Source organism: Heterodontus francisci, chromosome 2, assembly GCF_036365525.1.
Source record: "Heterodontus francisci isolate sHetFra1 chromosome 2, sHetFra1.hap1, whole genome shotgun sequence".
Taxonomy (NCBI): domain Eukaryota; kingdom Metazoa; phylum Chordata; class Chondrichthyes; order Heterodontiformes; family Heterodontidae; genus Heterodontus; species Heterodontus francisci.
In genome coordinates, this window is record NC_090372.1 from 9,963,256 (window position 1) to 9,976,358 (window position 13,103).

At 41.0% G+C, this 13,103-nt stretch overlaps 1 protein-coding gene across 5 annotated transcripts in view; it reads right to left on the minus strand.

The window, feature by feature from the left end:
• Window positions 1-8,919: 8,919 nt before the first annotated feature.
• lars2 (leucyl-tRNA synthetase 2, mitochondrial) overlaps window positions 8,920-13,103 on the minus strand; it is a 100,379-nt gene continuing 96,195 nt past the window's right edge. For all 5 annotated transcript variants that reach the window (XM_068054390.1, XM_068054373.1, XM_068054368.1 and 2 more), the window contains one exon: window positions 8,920-9,578. In XM_068054390.1, the coding sequence (XP_067910491.1) occupies window positions 9,399-9,578 (180 nt within the window). In that variant the 3' untranslated portion in view covers window positions 8,920-9,398. The remainder of the gene's footprint in view (window positions 9,579-13,103) is intronic.

Genomic DNA, 13,103 nt, shown 5'->3' on the forward strand with positions numbered 1-13,103 from the left:
GCACATGGACTGTACATATGACCAGTTAGTTATGCCAATGAATTGAGAGGCCGATGCACAAAGACGCACGAATGTGCCTTCTTTACATAACAAGTCAAATCTCAAAAAACAAATTGTTAGTATGATGCACAAATATGGTTTGTTTTGTACACTGACATTCATGTCTTCGTACAATGGTAAACACAATAAGATCTCAGAGTGTCCAGATGTCGGCACTGCTTTGAAAACCACACCCTACCTAAGCAACCGTGCATATTCACGACTTCACAATTGCCCCTAGAAACCAAATCAATCTCATTGATTTGCAGTCTCAACATTGCCAGTCCTGCCTTTTTTGAAATTAGCCCCCAGGCAGCTGGATATTTCAACTATGCCTTTGTTATAAGCACAACAGTAATATTTGATGCTTTTTATGTTGAAAATTACTATGTGAAGTGTGTGCCTTTTATTAGGTAATAACCCGTGGAGTCTAGGTTAGAAAAAAATACCTGACAAACTTTGTCCAGTATCTACAAGGCTGAAAAGAGTGGATTTCCATTCCAGGCAGATGGGATCGATCAATCAATTCGTGCGGTAAAATCCTAAATAGAATTTTTGTTGCTGATGTTCAAACACGTTTACTTATGAAATGCTCAGTAAATTGACAGGGCAAAATTAATTTCAATGCAGTAGTCCATAAGAATGCAAGATATAAGAGCTGGAGAAGGCCAGCGGGCTCCTTGAGTTTGCTCTATTATTCAATAAGATCATGGCTGATCTTCTACCTCAGCTACACCTTCCCGCATTATACCCATATCCCTCGATTCCCCTAGTGTCCAAAAATCTATTGATCTCTGTCTTGAATATACCCATGACTAAGCACCAACAGCTCGCTGGGGTAGAGAATTCTGAAGGATCACAACTCTTCGGGTGAAGAAATTTCTCCTCAACTCAGTCCTAAATGACCAACCCCTTAGTCTGCCCCACTGTTCCAGACTTCCCTAACCAGGGAAAACACCCTCTCAGCATCTAACCTGTAAAGCCCCTTAAGAATTTAAATGTTTTAATGAGATCACCTCATTCTTCTAAGCTCTAAGGAGTATAGGCCAAAATACTCAATCTCCTCATCGGACAATCCCCTTATCCCAAGAATCAGACTAGTGAACCTTCATTGCACTCCCTCTGAGGAAAGTATATCCTTCCTTTGGTAAGGAGACCAAAACTGTTCAGAGAATGCCAGGTGTTGCCTCTCCAATGACCTATACAATTGCAATGGACTTCTTATATTCCAATTCTTTGTAACAAAGAGAGAATGCAAATGATATTGAAACACGAGTGAAGATTTGAAATCTCAGATTATGTAGAACATGCATACTGCTAGTCAATCTTTTACTGCACTTATACTTATCATTCTTGATACATTTTTAGGACACTACAGGCATGAGGTCAGTTGGTGGGAACACCAACTTGCATTTATAGAGCATTAATGTAGGAAAATGACCTAAAGCGCTTCATTTAAAAAAAAAACATACAAGGGGAGATAATAGGAAGGGCGATCAAGAGTTTGATCAAAGCGATCGGTGTTGAAGATTTTAAATGAAGAGTGGGAGGTGGAGCAGTTTAAGGAAGGGAATTTCAGAGCATGGGACCCAGATGGGGCGAAGAGTAAATGCACAGGAGGCTGCAATTCGGGGAATGGAGAGTTCGGGGGAGACATGTGCTTGTGGAGCTGGAGGAGGAGGTTACAGAGATCAGAGTGCCTATTACCACCCGTCACACCTACAGTTGGAGGAGGGCAGGATTTGCAGCAGTCTAAATCCAGCAAAGCAAACATTGTATGTTTATTCATCAGAATCTAAACAATGCACCACAGCAGTCTACAGTGTATAAAGAGGGTCTCTTTGAAGTAGAGGAAACAGAACTCATGACTGAAACTACAGCAACTTCTCCTGATAAAAGCAGGGTGATTTCTTCAGCAAAATTGCAATGAGTGGTGGATAGTTATGCACAAATTATATGCAGAAAACCAATCTAATCACTTACATCTGTCACTGCAGGTATGATTGACAGGGAAATTACCCAATCATTTCCATTCTGGCTGGGAATAGTAGTGTCACTACATGCAGCTGACAGAGATAAGGAGAGGCAAGGCCCTGGAGGGATTTAAACATAAAGTATTTTAAATTTGTGAAACCATCCAGGGGCAGCTTGCAAATGAGGACCAAGGATCGATCCTTAGGGGTTTCTAGAGGTGATGGTGTGGAAGTGTAAGAAGCCATTGTTAGAGATGCTCTGGCCATGATTGGATAGGTTTAGAGTCACGCTGGACACCAGAGAGAGACATTGGAGGATGGCATAGTAAGCCATGTGACTGCAGAAAGGTCGAGGCAGGATTGTACATATGAAATAGGAGGAGTAGTAGGCCATTTGGCCTCTTAAACCTGCTCCGCCATTCAATAAGATCATGGCTGATCTGATTGTGGTCTTAACTTCACTTTTCTGTCTGCCCTCCATAACCCTCGACTCCCTAGTTGATCAAAAATCTGTCTAACTCAGCCTTGAATATATTCAATGGCCCAGCTTCCACTGCTCTCTGGGGAAGAGAATTCCAAACATTAATGACCCTCAGAGGAAATTCCTTCTCCCCTCCCTCTTAAATGGGAGACCCCTTATTCTGAAACTGCGCCCCAAGGTCTAGATTCCCCCAGGAGGGGGAACATTCTCTCAGCATCTACCCTGTCAAACACCCTCAAAATCCTATGTTTCTCATAGGTGAGTTCCACATTCTAATGACTGAGTAAAGAGATTTCTCCATATTTCCCTATTGGATTTATTAGTTACTATCTTGTATTTATGGGCCCTAGTTTTGGATTCTCCACAAGTGGAAACATTCCCTCCACATCTACTTTGCCTAAACCATTCATAATTTTAAAGACCTCTATCAGGTCACCTCTAAGTCTTCGCTTTACTAAAGAAAAATGCACCAACCTCTTCAATCTTTCCCAATAGCTGTAATCTGAGTTCTGGTACCATCTGTGTAAATCTTTTTTTTTTGCACTCTCTTCAGTGTCTCTATGTCCTTTTTATAGTATGGAGACCAGAACTGTGCACAGTACTCCATGTGGCCTGACCAAGGTCTTATACAAGTTTAACATAACTTTACTACATTTGAATTCTACTGCCTAGATATAAATCCCAGTGCTTTGTTAACATTTTAACTGCTTTGCTGACCTGTGATGCTGCTTTTAATGATTTATTCGCCTGTTATCACTAGATCTCTTTGCTCCTCGACCCCATTCAGTTTCTTATTTCCTAAGGTGCAGGTGATGTTTCTGTTTCTCCGTGTCTCACCTGACATTTATTTCTGTTAAAGTACATTCGCCACTTAACTGCCCAGTCTACAAGTTTTCTAATCTTATCTTGTATTATGTTGCCTTCTTCTTCAGTGTTAGCTACAAACCCCAGTTTGGTATCATCTGCAAATTTTGATATTGAGTTACTTATTCCTAAATCCAAATCATTCAGGTAAATTATTAACAGTGGAAGACCACTTTCTACCTTCCTCCAATCAATAACATCACTATTATGCTTTCTATTTTTTAACCAATTTGCTATCCATTCAGCTATTTGTCCCCTACCTCCACGTCTTGACCTTTGTCATAAGCCTACAAGGTGGGACCTTATCGAAGACCTTTTGAAAATCCAAGTATGAGATATCTATGGCATTCTGTCTGTCTATTTTCTGAATTAGTTAAGCGTGACTTAGCCTTTCAGAATCCAGGTTATTTTAAAATTATATTTTCTATCTCTAGATGCTCATCGATCACTTCTTTAAGTATAGATTCCGGTATACTAACTGACATTAGACTGCCTGGTCTAGACTTGCCAGATTTTAACTCTCTTTGTACATAGGAACAATAACGGTCCGCCAGTCCTATGGCACTATCCCATTCAATGGAATTTGGATATAAAAACTAGAGCCTCGATTTCCTCCCTAGCTTCCTTGAGTATGCCGTCGGACCTGGGAGTGTATCTTCGTTTAGTTTTACTAGTTTGTCAGTTGTTATCTACCTTCTATCGCACCTGTATTAATATTCTTTTCAAACACATTCTCTAGTGGTGTCTATTTTGTTATCTGCTTTAGTAAAAGTGATGGCAAAGTAGTTATTCAATACTTCTGCCATTAATTGTGGAACCCTTCCCCCCCCCCCCCCACCCCCCCAAGTCATCACTGTATGATATGATGTTCCTTTATGTTTAATATAACACATTCCCTGATGCAGCAATGGGATGGTGGGGTTTGCCAGTAATAATTTTAAAACGGTGCATCAGCACATGTGGACATCAAACTCCAGGCACTACATTAAACAAAAGTTGCTTCCAACAGAGAAAAAAGGCCCAACATTGAAATGTTGGCTGCTTCTGGCCTGCTTCCAAAAACTAATGAGCACTTTCTACTGTGCAATATTCCCTTGTCCAAACAATTAAACTCAACTTCACATTAGCTCTGCTTCCTTAACAACTAATTCTTTTTATTGCAAGGTGGAAGAAATTAAAACCAGTCCAAGAATTAACACTTGGGCAATTTTTAAATATTATTCCTAATTAAGGTTAAAATATTGAGCTTTTCCTCTACATTAATTTATCTTGATGTATCGAGGCAGAAAGAGGAGATTTTATAATGGGGAATAAGGAAATGGCTGAAATATTAAACAAATATTTTGTAAAAGCAAAATACTGCGGATGCTGGAAATCTGAAATAAAAACAAGAAATGCTGGAACCGCTCAGCAGGTCTGGCAGCATCTGTGGAAGGATTTTGTATCTGTCTGCACAGTAGAAGACACAAAGAACATAGCGGAAATTGTGGGGAACCAAGTGTCTGATGTGTGTGAGAAACTTAAAGTAATTACTATCAGTAACAAAGAATACTTGAGAAATTAATGGAACTAAAAGCTGACAAATCCCCAGACTGGATGGCCAACACCCTAGGATGCATTAGTTTTGATCTTTCAATATTCCCTGATTCTGGAATGGTTCCTGGGGTTGGAAAGTAGTAAACTATTCAAGAAAGGTGGGAGAGAGAAAACGGGAAACTATAGGCCAACTCGCCTGACATCAGCTATAGGGAAAATGCTACAACTGGTCATTAGAAACATGGTAACAGGACACCTGGAAAACAAGTTGTATTTATATAGCACTTTAAATGTAATAAAACATCCCAAGGCACTTCACAGGAGCTTTATAATGCAAAATTTGAAACCAAGCCACATAAGGAGATATTAGGGCAAATGGCCAAAACTTTGGTCAAAGAGATAGGCTTAAAGGAGGAAAGAGAGGGAGAGAGACACAGGTTTAGGGAGGGAATTTCAGAACTTAGGGCCATCGCAGATGATGGAGCGACTAAAATCAGGGATGCTCAAGAGGCTAGATTTAGAATCATAATACAATGAGCTAAAGTCAGGTTTTATGAAAGGGAAATCATGGTAAGCAAATAGAATAGTTTGAGGGTATAACGAGCACAATAGATAAAGGGAAACCTGTGGATGTAGTATATTTGGATTTTTAGAAGGTATTCAATAAAATACCATACAAGAGGTTGGCACACAAGATTGATTGGGCTAATGTATTAGCATGGATTGAGGATTAGTTAAGGGGCAGAAAACAAAGAGCGAGAATAAAGCAGGCCATCTTTGGGATGGCAGGGTGTAACTGGTGAAGTACCACAAGGTTCAGCAATTGAGGCTCAGCTATTTACAATCTGTATCAATGACTTAGATGAGGGGACCAATTGTAATATATCCAAATTTGCCCATGATACAAAGTTAGGTGGAAAAGTAAGCTGAGAGGAGGACTCAGAGATATAGACCAGTTAAATAATTGGGCAAGAAGGTGGCAGATGAAGTATAATACGGGGAAGTGTGAAATTATCCACTTTGGTAGGAAGAATGGAAAAGCAGAATATTTCATGAGACACTGGTAAATATTGATATTCAGAGGGATTTGGGTTCTCCTGTACACCAATCACAGGAAATTAACAGCAAGGTACAGTAAGCAATTAGGAAGTCATATTGTATGTTAGCCTTTATTGCAAAGGGATTAGAGTACAGGAGTAAGGAAGTCCCGTGCAATTATATAGGGCTTTGGTGAGGCCACACTTGGAGTACGGTATACAGTTTTGGTCTCCTTACCAAGGATGTAATTCCCTAAGAGGTGGTGCAAGAAAGGTTCACTAGATTGATTCCTGGGATGAGAGGGCTGCCGAAAAGAGGTGAGATTGTGTAGAATGAGCCTATATTTTCTGGAGTTTAGGATGATTTGAGGTGATCGCATTGAAACGTACAAAATTCTTAGAGGGCTCGACAGGGTAGATATTGAGAGGCTGTCGAGCCTAGAACATGAGGTCAAAGTCTCAAACTAAGGGGTGGCCATTTAGGAGTGAGATGAGGAGAAACCTCTTCACGCAGAAGGTTGTGAATCATTGGAATTCTCTGCCCCAGTGCTGTGGATGCTCAGTGGTTGAGTATATTCAAGACAGAAGCTGGTAGATTTTTGAGCACAAAGGGAATCAAAGAATAATAGGGTTAGGGCAGTTGATCTTATTGAAAGGCAGAGCAGGCTCGAGAGGCTGTATGGTCTCCTATTTATGTTCTTTTTATTCTTCCTTTTATTTCTACCATTGCAAAATTAATTATCCTAAGCTTATTTATATTTGTAGAATTTTCATTTCCATCTAAAATCACATACTAAAATATAAAATCCAATTAATTTTAAATTTACCCCATATACTCATGTAAAAGTCGACCCATGAATTTAGGCCAAAAAATCTTGAATGTTTCCTACATCTTGTGTAAAGGTCGACCTCAATGTTCAGACCACAGACAGAACATTCTAATCAGGTACCTGTACAAATACCCAAACATTCAGCTGGGACCCCCACATTTTTTCAATGTTCTTCCTTGGTGCCACAAAAACAGCACAGTTGAAACTAAAAGTCGTTGCGTGTGCAGAGAAGGCGAATGAATTGTCTCACTGCCGCACAATTAAAGTATCAGGAAAGAAGGAAACAAAGAATAAAAGTGCCAACAGGGGAAAGCCTAGCAAGTGACTGCAATTAGATGGTAAAGTTGCAGAATGGATCAGTGAACATCATCGGAATGCATACATTGTTTCCGACTCTACACCCTGAAAGAAATTATTTTAATAAAAGTCTGAATATGTGACTTGTGTAAGAGTGGAACCCCAAATTTTAGCATCAAAAATTGGTCTCTACTTCAACTTTTACACGAGTGTATACAGTATGTAGGAAAACTGTCCATTTTTCTGCAGCGTATATGGGATTTGTTTCGACCAATCTGATCTAGTCATCCTACATTATTTCCCTCTCCTACTGTAATGAGGCAGCTCCATGTCCCAAACATCTTGGAGTGTCTATTCTTGTCACAAGATCAAGGTAACTTATCAGCAATATAGCTGGCCAAATGAACAGCAAATCTGGCTTAGTAATTGGCTTTGGCTTCTGGACTCCATAAAATCCCACTTTCAGTCTTGATGACTGCAAGACTGGAGAAAGAATGAAGAGCGGCGACAGAAAAATACTGTGCAACTGCCTACTGTTTATATTAAAATAAGTCAGATCTTCACCACCAACAGGACTACTGGCCTTTCAGTCTTGCTATGTTTATTGCCGGTGTGCAGGTTGCGTCAGCACTTGTGTTTTGTATCGCCTCAACACACCAGCACATAAGGTGTAGATTTCCTGCAATAGATCATGCAGTGTGTTCAAACTCCTCACTCCACTCAGACTGCTTCGTTGAGCTTTTACATTTCAACCGAGTTTGCAGACTGATTCACTTAAAAGCTAAGCACCACCCCATCCTGTACACTCGTTCCACACAGCACAGCTCGGGCTATTTGCAATGGTTATTTATTTGGGCTTCGTGGCAGTTCTGCAGGTTTACTGAATTAAGCATGAAACCAGCTTGCTAAAGACACTTGGGGTGAAGGGGTGGGGGGGAAAGAGCTGGGAAAGGACGGAAAATCAAAGTGTAAAACTTGAGGGATTTAAATAAAATTTTAAAAAACTAAAAAAATAGATTTATGATGAGAAATTTATAAGAGTTATTAATACACATCGCGAATCATTACGAATAAAGAACACAAGAAATACTGGAAATACTAAAAATAGACAACTTGAAGCACTGCAGTTATCTTTGTGGTGGGAAATCAACATGCAAACTATGCTGGGTTGTTGGTACCTCATTATTAGAGGATGATGAGAATCAACACTTTATTGACCATGTAAATGTGACCATTTCATGTTCTGAAGATTCTATCGCAGGATGCAATGAACTTGTACGGCGTTACCCAAACATTGTGAGCATAACCCACTTATCCAATCTGCTACTGTACCCAAGCAAAGCACCAGCTGCCAGACTAAAAACCAAACACTGTTGTGCATGTTGAACGATTAGAAATTTCTCACTTAACAAATCAAACAAATGGTCACTACAGTTGTCTCTTCATAATTTGGGGGAATTACAGTTTGGGCAAGAGGCCTTGTTCCTTTCAACAAACTAAAAATTTTGTTTACCTTCTGCCTTCTGCAAAAACAATCATGGCATTAAATTGCATTTTTAATAAAATTACATTTTAAAATTCTCTCAATGATTAATGATGAGCCAAAAGACTTGCAGGTTGGTAGGTAAATTGGCCTTTATAAATTGTCACTAGTATAGGTAGGTGGTAGGGAAAATATAGGGTCAGGTGGGGATGTTTGGTAGGAATATGGGATTAGTGTAGGATTACAATAACTGGGTGGTTGATGGTCGGCACAGACTCGGTGGGCCGAAGGGCCTGTTTCAGTGCTGTATCTCTAATCTAATCTAATCTAAAATTAATCCATTTTCCTTTGCTATTAAAACAAACTCCTAGTATTTCACTACATTTAATGTGCAATTTATTAATTTTACAAAATAATTGATGATTGGAACATAAAAACATGTAGGTCTGGAAACAATTTCTCTAATTCTGCACCATAATACTGGGGCCAAAATGCTTTGATTTCATGAGCCAATAACTGAGAGTCTCCTGTTCATTGCTGCCGGCCAATCTCCATCCCTCATCCTTCGCTCCAGCTTAGACGGTTGAATGATCAATGCCATTGTCAATAGCATTCCATCATAGAATGAAGCGTCACATTGTCCTGTGGCTTTCAACTCTAACTGAAGGTTAGCTGGAAGGAGTAACAGCTAAACTTGAGCCACGCATTCCATCTCATTGGGAGCTTTGGGGCACAGCTCCTGGGCTCCTTTCATTGCTTAAAATGATGAGCTGACGGCGAGAATTCTTGGGCTTCACTTTGAAGCATAAACCCAGACAACAAAATCATTTGAAGATGTGAACAGCTGTGTATCCCTAATTATTCTTCCACTAGAAAATTGATGAGGGCAGTCCTGGGAGACAGGATGGCTTTCTTGATGGCCCGTCCCTGTAGCTGCCTGATCCCCAGTTCACTTTGAAGGATCAGCTCCTGCACTCTCTCTGCATTCTTGACCACTTGTTGGGGCACATTTACTGAGCCACAGACCTTATTGTTGATCTGTGGAGAGAGATGGGAGATGACTGAGCAACAGAACTGAACAGTACAATATTGACATGTTTCATGTCACATCATCACTTCTAGGCTTATACGCCGAGGTACTCTTTTCCAATGCAGTTTCTCTGCAGCACTTCACTTTGCCTGCAGAGCTTCTTCTCTCTGTGGTTTTCCCCAAAAGAGCTCCTGGTTTCCTCGGCCACTGTCCTGTTCAGCCCATATCAATCTGCAGTATTGGCAGCTGACCAGAAGCTTTATGACATCATTCATATGAGAATAGGTTGACAGTTACATGGAATTTAACAGTTTATCAGCAACCATGGGACCTCTTACATCATGCCAGCACCTGATCTGAACTGTGCTGCCAGTGCAGCTGCACTTTCTATATTAGAACCACATGCAGATTCTGAAAATACGACAGAAAATCCAGTTCTCCATTACACTTATACTTTGTAATTGAGAAGCAGCAACAACTTACATCTATATAGCACCTTTAGTGTTATAAAAATACCCCAAGGCACTACAGTGGACATACAAAACTTGGCAACGAGCAACATAAGGAGATGTTAGGGCAGGTGACCAAAAGCTTGGTCAAAGAGATAGGTTTTAAGGAACATCTTATAGGAGCAGAGATAGAGGTTTAGGGAGAGAATTCCAGAGCTTAAGGCCCAGACAGCTGAAGGCATGGCCACCAATGGTGGGGCAGAGACATAGATTCATAAAATACATACACACAGACATTGTTTACACAGATTCTCTTCCCACTCCCTCTCACATTCTCTCTCCCTCTGATGCTGTTTTCACATTGGAAGACAGTTTCAAACTCTGGTACTTTGCCATTTGCATATCTAGACTGTTAATGTCAGATTATTCAACTTCACAGAATCACGTCTAAATCTGATCCTGCCCTCATCCAATCCAACCCACGCACACTCTTCACAGCAGGGGTGACTACAAGAGTGAGAATGCCTGGCCGATGAAAACCCTCCCTAAATCCAGGAGACTGAAGTAATTGCTGACCCCCTCTCTGCTGCCCTGGCTATGACCAGCTAACTCAGAGCAAGTTGAGGATTGAATTTAGATCTTCCAGGCCTGGACATGCATTTTTCTACAGAATGAAGAAGGGGAGTGAATGACAGTGCCACAATAAAGTCACAGTGGGCAGCAAGTCGAAAGCAAATTCTGCTCCGACAATTACCTTTCTCAAACATTGGTACAACCACAAATGTGTGATTGTAGACATGAGGCTGTGTGCGCGGCCAAGGTGACAGATTTACATTACATATTTAAGTCAGGCGTTGGCCTGACATGCGATTCACTCAAGAGTAAGATTTGAAAGTGTAAGGGGGTGGTGAAGGGTTGATTATACTTTGTAGTCACTGGCCTGTGGCAGGATTCATGGCATTTACAAACAAGAGTGTGTTCTGGACAGGTTCACACCCACACTAGGGAATATCAGACGTGTTTCAAAATGGACATTTCCAGCTTTCAAAAGTCTCGAAGCGAAGGTTCCCAATAAAGGGAAAGTAGAAATTCTCTGACAAGTTGAAACAGGTGGAGATAATAGTCATACAGACAACTCCAGCAGAATCCAGCCTCACAGCCACAATTCTCTATCAGACAGGATCGGGACTGGGGACAGTGAATTTCTTTTTAAAACTAAGGTGATTGGGCTGCTCGAAAGCAGCCTTTGAAGTGTCCAAGCTGGAACATATTTTCCAAAAATTTCATTACCACTCTGAAAAGCAGATTTGTAAAAGAATGCAGAGTTAAAAGTCAAGGTATGTTGAAATTAAAGTGCTGCCCAACTGCACAAAGCTAAAAATTCCTGTTTGATTAGATGCAATTACTCTTGTTATGGTGTTATGTCACCACAACTCTATGCATGGTGAAATATCCAACAATAAAAACATCTGAAATAAAAGCAAAATACTACGGATGCTGGAAATCTGAAATAAAAACAAGAAATGCTGGAAATACTCAGCAGGTCTGGCAGCATCTGTGGAGAGAGAAGCAGAGTTAACGTTTCAGGAGACTTGTTAAATTTACATGAGCGAGGGCACATCACTGGCTGAGTTAACTGGAAAGTCAAACTTCGGTAAAAAGATACCACAGCTTTGAAGTGCATGAAGTGTGAGGAACACCAGTCTAGAATTAGACACAAAGGTTTTATGACAACAACAGGTTTTTTTTTTTTGAGAGGCAAATTATTATTGACCTCTGTCCTTTTTGTGTTCATCAAGAAGAGGGGTGTTTGTGATGGGGAATGGAAAAGTTTCCAATTTACATATGCAGTGTTAGCACTGATTACTCCCAGGTCAACACTGGCTACAGACATAGAATATAGAACATTACAGCGCAGTACAGGCCCTTCGGCCCTCGATGTTGCGCCGACCTGTGAAACCATCTGACCTACACTATTCCATTTTCATCCATATGTATATCCAATGACCACTTAAATGCCCTTAAAGTTGGCGAGTCTACTACTGTTGCAGGCAGGGCGTTCCACGCCCCTACTACTCTCTGAGTAAAGAAACTACCTCTGACATCTGTCCTATATCTATCACCCCTCAACTTAAAGCTATGTCCCCTCGTGTTTGCCATCACAATCCGAGGAAAAAGACTCTCACTATCCACCCTATCTAACTCTCTGATTGTATGTCTCTATTAAGTCACCTCTCCTCCTCCTTCTCTCCAACGAAAACAACTTCAAGTCCCTCAGCCTTTCCTCGTAAGACCTTCCCTCCATACCAGGCAACATCCTCGTAAATCTCCTCTGCACCCTTTCCAAAGCTTCCACATCCTTCCTATAATGCGGTGACCAGAACTGCACGCAATACTCCAGGTGCGGCCGCACCAGAGTTTTGTACAGCTGCAGCATGACCTCGTGGCTCCGAAACTCGATCCCCCTACTAATAAAAGCTAACACACCATATGCCTTCTTAACAGCCCTATTAACCTGGGTGGCAACTTTCAGGGATTTATGTACCTGGACACCAAGATCTCTCTGCTCATCTACACTACCAAGAATCTTCCCATTAGCCCAGTACTCTGAATTCCTGTTACTCCTTCCAAAGTGAATCACCTCACACTTTTCCGCATTAAACTCCATTTGCCATCTCTCAGCCCAGCTCTGCAGCCTATCTATGTCCCTCTGTAACCTACAACATCCTTCGGCACTATCCACAACTCCACCAACCTTCGTGTCAGCCGCAAATTTACTAACCCACCCTTCTACACCCTCATCCAGGTCATTTATAAAAATGACAAACAGCAGTGGCCCCAAAACAGATCCTTACGGTACACCACTAGTAACTAAACTCCAGGATGAACATTTGCCACCAACCACCACCCTCTGTCTTCTTTCAGCTAGCCAATTTCTGATCCAAAGCTCTAAATCACCTTCAATCCCATACTTCCGTATTTTCTGCAATAGCCTACCGTGGGGAACCTTATCAAACGCCTTACTGAAATCCATATACACCACATCCACGGCTTTACCCTCATCCACCTGTTTGGTCACCTTCT